General features: G+C 36.1%; 5 protein-coding genes, 8 long non-coding RNA genes and 1 other non-coding gene across 14 annotated transcripts, besides 1 other annotated feature; 9 read left to right on the forward strand and 5 right to left on the reverse strand.

The window, feature by feature from the left end:
* The first annotated feature begins 25 nt into the window (after positions 1–25).
* Positions 26–1,671, forward strand: SPOM_SPNCRNA.1294. The gene has a single exon (NR_150163.1). It is a non-coding gene; the product is annotated as a non-coding RNA (long non-coding RNA).
* spx2 (SPX/EXS domain-containing protein) lies at positions 136–3,104 on the reverse strand. Its single transcript, NM_001023540.4, has 8 exons — positions 2,877–3,104; positions 2,809–2,834; positions 2,623–2,752; positions 2,578–2,582; positions 2,176–2,525; positions 1,837–2,109; positions 680–1,771; positions 136–604 (listed from the first exon to the last, which is right to left on the reverse strand). The coding sequence occupies exons 1-8, from the start codon at positions 2,888–2,890 to the stop codon at positions 446–448; spliced, it is 2,049 nt and encodes a 682-aa protein (NP_588554.2). The 5' UTR covers positions 2,891–3,104; the 3' UTR covers positions 136–445.
* SPOM_SPNCRNA.7740 lies at positions 2,130–2,905 on the forward strand. Its single transcript, NR_197076.1, has one exon. It is a non-coding gene; the product is annotated as a non-coding RNA (long non-coding RNA).
* A 345-nt stretch (positions 3,105–3,449) lies between the features above and the next one.
* prl40 lies at positions 3,450–3,640 on the forward strand. The gene has a single exon (NR_150796.1). It is a non-coding gene; the product is annotated as a small non-coding RNA, poly(A)-bearing, quiescence specific (non-coding RNA).
* Positions 3,641–4,037: 397 nt separating this feature from the next.
* ppk38 (Ark1/Prk1 family protein kinase Ppk38) lies at positions 4,038–6,210 on the forward strand (the record flags this gene model as incomplete). Its single annotated transcript, NM_001023542.3, has 4 exons — positions 4,038–4,214; positions 4,260–4,390; positions 4,459–4,906; positions 4,961–6,210. The coding sequence occupies exons 1-4, from the start codon at positions 4,091–4,093 to the stop codon at positions 6,208–6,210; spliced, it is 1,953 nt and encodes a 650-aa protein (NP_588555.1). The 5' UTR covers positions 4,038–4,090.
* On the reverse strand, positions 4,962–5,381 carry SPOM_SPNCRNA.7741. The gene has a single exon (NR_197077.1). It is a non-coding gene; the product is annotated as a non-coding RNA (long non-coding RNA).
* SPOM_SPNCRNA.7742 lies at positions 5,792–6,142 on the reverse strand. The gene has a single exon (NR_197078.1). It is a non-coding gene; the product is annotated as a non-coding RNA (long non-coding RNA).
* Positions 6,211–6,493: 283 nt separating the features above from the next.
* mug170 (arrestin family membrane adaptor Mug170) lies at positions 6,494–8,015 on the forward strand (the record flags this gene model as incomplete). Its single annotated transcript, NM_001023543.2, has 4 exons — positions 6,494–7,143; positions 7,182–7,431; positions 7,490–7,821; positions 7,867–8,015. 4 exons carry the CDS (start codon positions 6,494–6,496, stop codon positions 7,913–7,915), a joined length of 1,281 nt encoding a protein of 426 aa, NP_588556.1. The 3' UTR covers positions 7,916–8,015.
* Positions 8,015–10,078, reverse strand: pal1. The gene is made up of 2 exons (NM_001023544.3): positions 9,803–10,078; positions 8,015–9,556 (listed from the first exon to the last, which is right to left on the reverse strand). Exons 1-2 carry the CDS (start codon positions 9,965–9,967, stop codon positions 8,444–8,446), a joined length of 1,278 nt encoding a protein of 425 aa, NP_588557.1. The 5' UTR covers positions 9,968–10,078; the 3' UTR covers positions 8,015–8,443.
* Positions 8,088–8,292, forward strand: SPOM_SPNCRNA.7743. The gene has a single exon (NR_197079.1). It is a non-coding gene; the product is annotated as a non-coding RNA (long non-coding RNA).
* Positions 9,163–9,539, forward strand: SPOM_SPNCRNA.7744. Its single transcript, NR_197080.1, has one exon. It is a non-coding gene; the product is annotated as a non-coding RNA (long non-coding RNA).
* Positions 10,079–10,157: 79 nt separating the features above from the next.
* On the reverse strand, positions 10,158–12,637 carry are2 (acyl-coA-sterol acyltransferase Are2). Its single transcript, NM_001023545.3, has one exon. The coding sequence runs from the start codon at positions 12,190–12,192 to the stop codon at positions 10,774–10,776; it is 1,419 nt and encodes a 472-aa protein (NP_588558.1). The 5' UTR covers positions 12,193–12,637; the 3' UTR covers positions 10,158–10,773.
* Positions 10,214–10,613, forward strand: SPOM_SPNCRNA.7745. Its single transcript, NR_197081.1, has one exon. It is a non-coding gene; the product is annotated as a non-coding RNA (long non-coding RNA).
* Positions 10,817–12,177, forward strand: SPOM_SPNCRNA.7746. Its single transcript, NR_197082.1, has one exon. It is a non-coding gene; the product is annotated as a non-coding RNA (long non-coding RNA).
* A 49-nt stretch (positions 12,638–12,686) lies between the features above and the next one.
* Positions 12,687–12,914: an LONG TERMINAL REPEAT.
* The last annotated feature ends 72 nt before the right edge of the window (positions 12,915–12,986 follow it).

Here is a 12,986-nt window from a genome sequence, read left to right on the forward strand (position 1 = left end):
TCCAGACACGCATTGAATCAATCTATTTCACCGCACATTCTGTTCCTGACTGAGTAAATTAACTGACTTCTTTGATCATCGCTTAAAATTTACAGCACACTTAAAAGGATTCATTCATTTTGTGAAAGATAAATATCATTATTATAATTTTACTCATTAAATCATTAAGCTTCATTCATCACATTTGTTCGTAAACACTAAAGTCCCCCTTCTCATATCCATATGTCATAATAAAATTAAAATGAGGTTCGTAGAAACTTCTGAGAAATATCTTCGCATTTGTCAGAAGAAAACAGCGATACCATACTCCAAATGAGGAATACTTTTAATGCATAAAAACACAATAAAACAGCATTAATATCATCGGAGCAAACACCCAATACCGATAAGAATAATAAAAAAAATACAACTAAAGAAAAAAATAACTTGTACTTTCACGTTCTATCTAAGAAAACTGAGCTTCATCCACATCTGTTTGATCATCCATCGAATCTTCATCATCTGTATAATTCTTATCAGAAGATATTTGATGAGAAACGAAGACATCACTATGTGGCTTAACAAAATCCAAAGGCTTAAGTTCTCTAGCGGCCCGCAAATTTTCCTATAATGAAATTAGTATGCGACGATTTGAATCAAATAAAAATAAATAAAAGTAAACACAAACCAGCGAACTTACCCTATTATAGATTTCTTCGTGCTCCACACGAAGGATGTTCCACATACAACGCCGCATGATCTCAGCAAGGGTCACAAAAAAACTAATCCCTGAAGAGTGCTGAATGTGGTTGGGAAATATGCAATAGAATATAAAAGAGCTTCTAACGATAAAATTTAAGATCATAGCTATAATATACGGCCACAACTGTTTTAGAATTCGATGCTCACGGAATTGCCAACGACCATCCTTTCGAACCAAAAGGTTCCAATCCATCAAAATATCCCACGTATAAGAAAAAAGTGAATTTACGCCAGCAAAAATAGTATACAAAACCCGATATTTCAAGCCGGGATGAATCCTCCACAGACTTAAAAACATTTGGGCGAGGATATTAAAAATATATTTTAGAGCATTCACAAGATGTGGAAAGCTTTTCAACGAATCTGAATATCTTCGGAAACATTGAAAAACACGTAAGATGCCAGGCAATGTGGTAAAGAAACCTAGCAAGGGAGAATGTGATGAGTTACAAAGCTGTGGTTGTCGCCAAAGTCGCTTATAAAGGCAAAAGAACAAAGATATATTACCGCATGCATAAGTTAGACTAACCATTTGATCAGCAAAAAAGAAATCCTGAAAATGGACAGTAGAAAGCCCAGATAAAAACACACGGATAAGCTGAATTATCAAGTATCTTCGCATTCTCCAATAGGGAACAATGACGGGGGCTATTAAAAACGTGCCCACTACTCCCAAAAACAGGGCCGGAAAATATATTGTGAAGCCAGGAAAGAAATTTCTCATACACAGGAAAAAGAACAGCGAAAAAATAAAGAAGACTGCTCCTACGATCTCCAAATGCTGACGCCAGTTTAAAGATTTTCTTTGATTAAATTCGAAAATAAGCATGTAGTTAACCCGTGTCTTCTCCCACACGTAACAGTCTAAATCAAACAGTACGAACGCAAAAATTACTAAAAAAAAACCTCCCCATATCTGAAGAAGGTAGGAGGATTGCTCAGTAGCATTATAATAGCAAGCAGCCTCTATAGCCAACGGTAAACCTGCACCAAACAAGAGTCCAAATCGCATCGAGTTTGCAGAAAAGTGCTAAATAACCCAAGTTAGTAATTAGAGTATAACGTAAAGTCCAGATGCAACTGAATTATACTTACCTCTTTTTGACGAAATGACTTAAGATGCTCTAAAGCAAGCTTCTTGTTATGATTGGTAAAAAGACGAGCATATATGTCTTCAACATGCAATTGCCAATTTGTAGTGATGCTGAAATCTGTGAACGTATATCTGCTCATATAATCAACCCAAAAGCCCTGAAGATCTGTATGTAATGTTTTATCATACTTTTTGACAATCTTTCGAAAGGCTTGTTGATTAAGATGCTGGTACTGAGAAACCAATTTGAGATAATCATAAAAGTCCAGCAATGTCTAGTTGAAACAATTAGCAAATTTACAAACATCTATACTATGAAGGAAAAAAGCACTGAGGCATACCGTTTTCAATTTAGATTTCAGTTTGCGATAACTGACCATCGGAGTATAAGCATCAGTTGGGACACTCTTCCTAGCTGGGATATGATAAGCAGGTTGAAGTCGAGAAAAATTGAGGATTGAATCAAGCCTTTGTCTGAGTTTAGAGTGCTGTTTCTGTATTAATACAACAGATCCCGATTCAAGGGTCCCCTTTTTGAATGCACGAAGCTTTTCATATATATCGACCTGATCGCTAATAAGATCCATTCTTTCTCGCGCATCAGACACCAAATTTTCAAAAAATTCTTCCACCTTGTTTGCTTGTTGGTCAAGAAACTCTTGAAAAAGGGGATGAAACCGATGAATTTGCCCTAGGTCAAAAGCAGTTAGAAATGCATTTTTTAGAGATGTCAAAAAACGTACCTCGTCTGTTTTATTAGTCAATAGTGCAAATTAAATAAAACTTACTTTACAATGGCTTCTTCAGGTGTTTCTCCCAAAATCCCTGAAGTACCATACAGACCCTCAGAAGGATTCTTTGCAATGCCTGCGATTATTTTTTTCCCCTTTTTGTAGTCAAAATAAGCAGAAGCCCATTCTACTCGAATTAGCATATCCGAACGTCAATTATTTTTCAACTACAAACTAGCATACCTGCAACAGATTGTCCTTCGATAACCCTGTACAGTTAGTAAGCTTCAGAACTTTCAAAAAATCCTTACTTTCCGAATTTCATGTTCAAATAATTTTTAAAATTAATTACATAAAAGAAAGAATATATGTATATATATATATATTGACTTAGGAAACTCTTTTTTGCAAAAATTAAAAGGCAATATCCTTCAAACGACTTTAAAGCATTCAAAATTCTTGATATCGAAATATATATCAAAATTAAGAAATTTAAAGCATGTATAAAATTTAGGAATGTTTTCTGGTTACTTTGCTTTAGATAGAATGTTGGTTCTAGTTGCCCTTATTAAGATAAGTACACCAAGTGGTATCTGCAAAAAAGGTAAATTTAGTGGTTCCAAGGGATTTATATTTTCATTTAACAATGTTTAAGTATCGTGAATTCTCGGTTTAATTCTTGTGATCTCGTGGTTAATATTAAGAGGCAATTGTTAATGGATGCCACAAAAAAAGTTAAGTAGGGCCATTATTGGGGAAAATGCGCTTTAACATATGTATTGTAATTATTTCACTTTTTTTTGTTTATTTTTCCTCAAACTTTAGAAAAATCACGATTAACTGATCGATGCGATCTAATTATGCTAATTATGATATAAGCGATAGCGAGTTGGAGGTCTGTCTTACTTTACTTCAATTCATAAGATTAATTGTTTAAAAGTAGATAATCTAATGGTAGTATCTTCTGTTCCAATCCTCACAATGGATGATAGCTGTGTTTATTGGAGTTAGTCGTCAATGCATTTGAAGGACAGGAATTTTGCTAATGTAATGAACTACTAGATTTTTAAGTTAACATTTGACGGAGTTCGTCTATTTAAATTTTCCTTTAGCTATCATAGTGGTCCGTAATGCAGCCTTTTATAAGTCTTTCTGCAGTCCCTGAAGCAACAAATTACTCCATCATGTATTCACTATTAGAAGAGAGAACTAAGAAACTTAAATGAAAACATAACTATAATTTTTAACTTAAATAATGCTTGTCTAGTCTTGTCTTCCATAGTATTTATTTTTTGAACTCAGCTTCATCTGTCAATAATGCAATCGAACTCGCTTGGATGCATTTCTTTTTCTATCATATGAAGGCTATCGAATGTATCAATTTATACAAAGGAATAATTCAGTAAAGGCCAATAATTGAATATCACCTGTTTCACTTATATATTATATATCCTAACCCACGTTCCGCTCCTAAACCACCAAATTTACATTGAGTAAATCTGGTTGCAGCAGACTTTCTTTTGCAATGAATGAAACAAACAACACTTCATTGCTTCCAGTATCTTCTTTACCTTCAGGTCTTCTGCCTGTTGGTTTTAGTTGTACGGTGGAAAAGTTTTCGGTTACAGTAAAACGATACCTTGCTGAAGGTATGTAAAATCATCAGCTTCCAAATGTTAACAGCGTATCTTTAGGCGGCTTCTCTCATGTATATTTGGTACAATTGGTCTTCCCAGGAAAGCCACCGTTTGAGGCAGTTTTGAAACGTATCTTTGCAACGGATGCTATGGCCCTTCGAGCTGTGCACGAAGAAGTACGGACTATGGTATGTCCTTCTATCCTGTATTTTGTTGCTCTCCAATTTTTTACTATAAACTAACGACTTGTCTTTAGAAACTTGTTAGCAACCAAAAACGGTGTGTCTCATATTATGGCTCGGAATTTTTTAGGACATCAAAAAATCAATTCGAGGTCCTTGTACTATTGGAGTATTGCCCTTGTGGAGGCTTGATTGACTTTCTGAACACTAGACTTCAAGTTCGTTTATCAGAACAAGAAATTTTGAAAATAGCTTCTGATGTTACTGAAGCGGTTGCAGTAATGCATTACTTGAAGCCTCCGTTAATTCATAGAGATCTCAAGATTGAAAACGTGTTACTAGCTGCCCCAAATTCGTACAAGCTGTGTGATTTTGGTAGTGCATGTCACCCAATACCGGGTGCTAAAACGGCCGCTGAGGCCAAACAGCTAGAATATGATATCGAAAAATTTACTACTTGGCAATATAGATGCCCTGAAATGATTAATGTCCATAAAGGATTTGGGATAGACGAGAAAAGTGGTATGGTTTCTTTGTAACGTTATTAGAATATATTTCGTTAACACTAGCTTTTAGATATCTGGGCGCTAGGGGTTTTGTTCTATAAACTATGCTATTACACAACTCCGTTTGAACATCAAGGGCTTGCTGCTATTATGAATGTTAGTTACGCTTTTCCAACCTTTCCACCTTATTCAGATCGGTTAAAGCGACTAATTTCAACCTTATTGCAGCAATATCCTTGGCAACGTCCTAATATCTACCAAACCTTTTGTGAGATTTGTAAGATGCGTAATGTTCCTATACATATCTACGACATATACAACGGTAAAAATGTATCCAGCTGCAATCCTTCTGGTTCCGAATATCTGCAACATGCTTCCAAGTTAGAAAACAGTGGAATTCACCAGAGTAAATCATCCGTGTTCCCTCAGCCTGCTTCTGCTATGAAGCCAATGGCTTCTCCGATGTTACCCAATGTAAACTCGATGCCTTATCTTTCTAACGGAGATCATAATAATAATGGAAACACTTCTTCTCCTGTCTCAAGGTTTTCGTACGGTCAACATACTTCAAATGTACCTTCTACTCAAAAATTACCTAGCAACTTCCGAGTTACCCAAGGTGCACCACCTAGTCATACTTATGGACCACCTCCACCCGTCCAGCCAAAACCTAAAATATCTCCTACGACTCCTCGTTTAAGCACATTAGCTCTGGCTGACGATATGTTTTCATCTACGGCTAAAGAAACTGTTCCTACAAACGAAGCTGTCTTTACTGGTGATGTTAAATCTTTTGATAGTCAAGAATCAAATATTATAGAAAGTGAACCTCTTTCAGCTAGTAATGCTTCGGGAAAGCCAAGGACTAGTGTTAACCGTTTGGTTGATAGGTACAACCATACATCAAGTTTAAACAAGGTAGCTGCTGCTCCCGCTCCTGTCCCAAAACCTGTAAACTTAAAATCTGTGGAAAACCCACAAAACAATATATCTGCGCCTACACCCTCTAGTCTTCAAAGTTCCAATGCTCCAGTTGGGCTAGGCGAGGTAGAAAGCAAAAGTGTACCTCCAACCAATATGGCCACAGAACGAGGTGTGGTGGGAAGACGTGCCAGTATGTCTATTGCTGTGAATGCACGACGTGTCTCTAAACCCGAAAAAGAGCATACGAATCCAAACGCTGAGCAGGGCGATGTAATTCCCGAAAAACCTATGAGTATAAAAGAAAGAATGAATATGCTTATGACCAAGACTGATTACGAAAAACCGAAGGTTGAAGGCTATGGCCGTTACACCGACGTTCAGCAAACGAAAAAGTAATATTTTTATCATGATCTTCAAATGACCTTACGGATAAGTCAAATAATGTGGACATTAAGTATCTATATTTTACAAAATTTTATTACAATTTCTTTGTATATTTCTTTTTGCGCTTGTTTTTTTACCAACTAAGTTACCGTTTTGTTTTGGAATGTTTACCATCGAGTATGATGTTGACGAGTAAACAACCTCATTGGCAAATATCAGTTTAAGATTTCTCCAACAACTATTTCCAATAAATAAAAATATACATTCATTTTGATAACAACCTAATATCGTGCTAATGACAGAAGAACTTTTTAGTAACAGTGAAACTTGCAGTTTGTCGGATCCATTGACATCTAAAACATTGTCAAGTATAGAAAATCCTTTTGATGATCCCTATATATTAAGTGAAGAGTCAGAAATATTAACCATCAAAACTGATGTGTTACGACCGAATATTCTGAATAGGAAATCGTCTTTTTATCCTGAAGCTGATGCACCAGTTCGAAAATCTAATTTACAAGTAAAAAAAATCTTTGAAAACCAAGTTTTAAATTGTGATGGTATAAAAGTAGCAATAACGATTCCTGATACTTCCTTAATAGCTGGATCCTTGTTACATGGCAACATTTGGTTATCCTACGAAGGGGCAAAAAACGTGGAAACCGGTGTTTGGATAAAGGAAATGTTTCTCGATTTCTATGGTATTTTGAATTTTAAAGGCCATTCAGAACCTTTCTATTCTATCTCTGAAAAGTACTCGTTTTGCAACCTTAAGACATCTGCACTGATTCTCTCAAAGGCAGCTTCTGCCAGCATAGGCAACAAGGGCCTTTTCCTTAAATGTTCTTGTAAAGTTGGGTTTCCTTTCTCCTTCATCGTTCCTTTGGATATAGGTCCAGGTACTTATCATTCATCGAAATTAGAACTGTTATACTATATTTCAAGGTAAAAGATTAAACCGAAAAAAGTAACTGACATCTTAGTACGCTGACTTTAACATCTCTGGATCAAAATATTCGCTGTACTCGTTGTACAATTCCTAAACGGGTAATCACTTCAATGCATAATAATATAGCGGAGCTATATAACCCGATCTCATGCATTAAAAGCCTACCCTATCTTTCATTAGAAGAAGCAAAAACTACCTTGGAGGTTCATACGGACAGATCCTTGTTTTTTAGTGGTCAAATCATCGATTTTACCATTTGCTACACTCATAATCATCACAGAAGGGTAAAGTCTAGTAAATTAATTAAACTAAAGATAACAGTTAATCGCTAACTCTCAAAAGATTCATAATATAAAAGCACGATTGCTGGAAACTCATATCTTTCACCCTAATACTCAAAATCATTACGGTGGTTATTGTATGAACCAGGCCGAAGAAACATTCGCGAGTTGCGGATACTTGAAGCGTTATCAAAAAACTAAGACGAAAACAAGGGCAAAATCAACTTGGAAAATTGCTAATAAATCTGTTTATTCCAATTTGGCACCGACTCTAAAAAACACAATCCACGCACAAATCAAAATACCTGAATTTTGCCGTTCTGTTAATTTAAAAGATCAGCTGAAAATTGATTATACCCTTGAAGTTTGTTTCTCAGCATTTTTTAAACCAAGGTATGTAATCCAATCATTGTTTAAGTTCACACGCTAACAAGATAGAATTTTATCAATACAAATTCCTATAACGATTTTACATTCCTGGAACTAACATCAGCTACCTATAACATGCAGAGTACGCTTCTATATATCTACTGCCAATTCACTTAGTGAAACTAGATTGTAAATGAACGAAGACTGCATTGTAGAAAAAATAGAGATCATGATTAAATTACTTAAAGTAGAGAGCAATCAAAATATCACCAGGTGAAAAAATTTCGAAAGAAGGAAAATGTAAAAGAAAAGCATCTGGATTTGTTAAAGTTATGCAGAACAAGTAGGCATGAAAAATGTAGACTTCAGACGAACTAGTGAATGTCGAGAAGAAGCAAAAGAGAAAAGGACAAGATGCGAAATATTAGGACAAAAACAAAGAATGGTAATAATAAGTATGCGGAAGATTAAAGCAGAAACTTCCAACAAACTGGACGAAGAATTGAACTAAGCTGATTCAATATTTAAAAGCAGGGGTACAGACGTATTAGATGTTGAGAAATTGGTAAACAAATAAAAAGGGGAATAGAGAAAGATGATACTCAAAGATGCTATTATAGTAAATAAAGTTTCAAGCCTGAAAAGCCTACGACTTTTTGTGGAATAATCGTCTAAAAAATCCCATTTTCTTGGGTTTGGAACGCTCTTTCGCAGTAAGCGGAAGAGACATTTGAGATTCAGCGTGTTGGGGATAAGGTCGTGTATTAAGTCCACCTGTTTTCCTACGAGAAGGTGGCGGTGGAGCAGCTGTAGGAGATGTACGATTACGAAGGCCAGTGTTACTGTCATCAGTATCAGATTCGTTCTCGTTAGAAATGGGGTCAAGTTGAGAAGGGGAATTAAGTGGAGATCTTCGGGTTCCCATGGAAGAGTGAGACCGATAATTAGATGGCCTATTCAAAGTATTTGGTGTACGAGACATCATACTAGCGCTACGATTTAATCCAAGTTTTCGAATGAGAGAATTTTTTCTTCCCAAGCCCGCTTTTTCCATTGCCAACATTTCTTCATTACGTGCAATTGCATTTTTTGAAGCCATCGCACCTTCTATACGGGTAGAGTCAGTTAAACCTGGAGTATCATTATTGCCAGATGAAGGAAATTCTTCTTCGATGCCAACAGATTTATAAGGAGATTGCAATATGTTTTTTGTACGCAAACTCTCATGAATGGCTTTTCTGCTAAAATCCTTAGGGACTGAAGGGTCATTATAAGTTTCCCCAACTTTCGGAATGGAATTAGCAATACTATCTTTTGGAAATGCGGCAACAGGTGCTTTCTTAGAATTTCGATTACGATGAGGTCGACAAGCATCAAAAGGACCATCGTGATGAAAGCTACCAGATCCATAAAGCCCTGTTACGTCCAAACGATCTATCTGATCTAATGGTTCTTTTGACGACCGACCAGGACGATGTGATCCCTCTCGTACAGACTTGTAGCGTCGAATGCTACCCCTGCTTTTCAAACTGGATTGGGTGGATGGTGAACTGTCGTTATGCGATGGAGAACGATGGCGACTAGAGCTGGCAACATGAGTACTACGAGCTCTAGCAATTTTCGAATATCTTGGAGGGGGGTCAAAAGTGCCCATCGAACTGTTAGATCGTTCGGCTAATGCCTCCGCAGATTTTTTAACGGGACTTGCTGAAGCAGAGGAAGCAGGAGATGGCTCCTTCTTCTTTTGAATACTATTAAACTGGTAAAATGTTAGTTTTTGAAACATATTAAAATTGAAAGCTGTGCTCGATTTTCGGCTCAACTTCATTGCAAACCGAAGAAACTCCTTGTCTAAATAAAATGTACGTTATGAGCGCTTTAAATTAGAAACTTAAAAACTCTTAATAGAACACTAATTTGGAAAGGTTTCAATAAATTTAACAAATCTTCACGTAACGAAGCAATGACCGAATTATATCTACTTCAGCCTCAAAAATTTACATACCAAGTCATCTGCCATAGATTCCATGACCGGATCAGCCACACGCTCTGTCTTGGGAGCTAAAAAAGGATTGTTACTGTTGTGCAGGGAAGACGTGTACACGCCATCCTCTTGAGGTGTCTGACTGCTTGTAGCAGTACTTAAAAAAGGGTTCTCTATTACCATCATCCCGTATTGCACCCAAACGATACCCTTGCGATTTCGTTTTGAGAAAGAGCACCTTGAAATACACAAGAGGTTTTTCCGAATCAAACTTCGAACTACAAGATATGGGTTCTTGGTGAGTTGGGATTCCAGTGGTAAAAATATCTACCCCTGCTTATAGGCAATTTACTGTACAGTGCTATTGCACATTGGGTTGCGTTATCTAGGTTTCTTGCTATAATAATTTTATTGTGCAAGACAGAAAAGTACATTTATTAAGAATGGGAAAACTGAATAAATCGAATATCCTAACCACTGACGATTAGACACATTAATTCGATTAATAACAGTGATGGTTATGTTAATGAAAATACGAGATGAGGAAACTTATTAATCAAAGCAATCATCTGGCTAAAAATTAAACGAACATCTGTGAATGTTAAAAATCTTAAGTAAACAACAAATCGGTTAACATAATTTTCAACGAAAAAAATGTTTTAAACCCATTTCTTTAATTCGTTAATTTAATCAGGATTCCATTTTATCATAAACAAGCAAATGAACCGACACAAAATGAAACGGAAGTTCCACAGAGGCACAAAAACTAAGTTTTACCAAAATTACTCTGCAGCCTTTTGACGTGTTCAAATAGAAATGGCATTTCCTACTTGCATTACAAAACAATTCATAAAATGTCATAAAGGAGCCCTTATTGGGCAGATGAAATGAGCCACAAAAAGTGTCAAAGATAGAAATAGTCACTAGAAAAAATAACGCATTGTAAAAAAAATCTAAGAGGTAATTATTCATAATGGAGACCCCTATCGCTTCTAAAATAAGATATAAAGAGCTGCAATAAGAGCGATACCAATTATGATAGAAAACCAAAACGCAATATTTCCCAGCAGTCTATGTCTTCGAACAAACTTCTGTCGCTGAATAATGATATACGGGATTTGAGTCATTTGAAAAAACAAACCGTAACCGCGGATTTTTAAAGTGATACATCCCATAACAAGTTCATGTAATACAGAGGAGACAAAGAACGTGAAAAAAGTCGATAAAGACTTTGACATGAAAGAGTTGAGGGGAACATAAACGTGGCGAAGGAGAAAGTAATGAACGGGCTTATTCCAGGTTCGGGCAAATTGATCCCAAGTCCAGCAATTCCACCAATCATCATAAAAGTTTCTATCGGCAAATCTAGTAATCTCTGCGCTGAAATTACAAACTCCTTCAAAAATGACCCAGAACACGAGGAGGAAGCTAAGCATAAATGGGAACATCAAAAATGCTACAGTATGGCCTAAACGTATAGCAAAATAAGTAGCAGATGCGTCTTCAGGAGCTTCAATAATGGTTCGAATGGCTTTAGCAAGTACAGGAACCATGAAATGATCAGAAATAATGACCAAAAGAAAGATACAACCAAACGTTCCCAAAGCGCATTCAATCAAATAATGAATTCGCACATGGGCGGTTCTTGGGTAGTATAATTGATAACATAAGCTGGGCATGAAAAGGAAATCCAAAGCATTTGGTATGGTTAAATTTTCCGGATAAGTATTACCATGATGGTTGAGACAATGTTCATAAAACTCAACTGAGGATCGTTCATCATCATCAAGATCGGTTTTTTTTGACTGAAGCTTATTTAACGAATGATAACAATAAGAATACCAACCGTTGACAACGTTATAGGAATGAAGCTTCATAAGGATTACCATAGAATGAAGAATAAACATAGCACGATGCGTCCAGGACCAGTTGCTAAGACAGCAGCGTAAAACACAATGGCTTAAAAAAAGTAAAATAAGAATGGAATAGAGGTAAACGCCTAAACCATACCACCGCAGATATCCCAAAGCAAAAATCTTTTGGAAAGGAAAAGCAAGTAGAAACATTGAAGACATAGCAAGGTCTGCCTTTGCCAGATCTAACAAATTAGACTGAAAGTATTTAAAAATAGTGCCAACAACTGGTCTTCCAGTCAATTCGAAATTTTCTAAAAAGCTCATGAAAATCATAATAGAGACAGCAACCCAAAATAACACAAAAAATCCAGTAAAGTCTACCGCATTACGTTGATAATTACGAGCAAAAATCGAGGGAGTAGGAGATAATTCCAGAGGTCGGTAAGCGGCCCTAGACCTTCGAAGGTCAATTTTTGAGGTTTCAGAAACACCTTTGAACGTCTGTTCCAAGTTGACATCCGATGGTTTGGATTTAGCGGGTGTTGCAGCAATCATCTTTAAATAACCAGCAATTAAAGCAACTAAGTGAATATATAACAAAAAAGATAAATATATAAAGAAAAAGATAAAACAAAAAAATAACGTAAAATCAGCAGCTACGTATCGCGAACAGTATCAAAGAAATTGAAAAAGAAGCGGATATGAACGTAGGAAGATTAAATTTATTTTTTGCTTCGCTTCTAAATAAAAAATTGAGGAATGAAAGCAAGAAACTTAGAAATGTAATCTATTGATGGAAGTTCCAACTTGGAATTTCAAGATGACAGAACTGGTATGACGAAAACTCCACAGTCGTGATTCCAAAAATAAAAATTCTATGCCAAATGTTCCACTATAGAATGGAAGTAAATAAAAAGCTCGAACTCCTAAGCAATTCACGTTCTATGCGATTTATGTAAGGAAAAGCCAAGTCTCCAGTTTCAAAATGAGCAAAGGAGTTGATAAGTTAGAATTGCGAGCTAAGACGATGAACCACCTGATCTCAGCAATATCTGCAATACTACACCACGTTATGTAAAATTTCGTTACGTATCACTATATATCACATGTCCTATTCATTTATCCGCTATATGTGATACGACATTGGCACTTGCTTATTGTAGCTTATTACCAAATGACTGACAGGTACAAACAAAAAAGAATGCTCAATCGAACCTTTTTCCCTTAGTTTACATATTATGAGCATTTCAATAATAATTTACAATAACACCTTAATACCCGATTTTCGCGTTACCTGCATATCGCAATATAGTAGTGCACAAATACAACTCACTGTGATTTAACGTGCC

This window comes from Schizosaccharomyces pombe, assembly GCF_000002945.2.
Source record: "Schizosaccharomyces pombe strain 972h- genome assembly, chromosome: III".
In the NCBI taxonomy this organism is placed as follows: domain Eukaryota; kingdom Fungi; phylum Ascomycota; class Schizosaccharomycetes; order Schizosaccharomycetales; family Schizosaccharomycetaceae; genus Schizosaccharomyces; species Schizosaccharomyces pombe.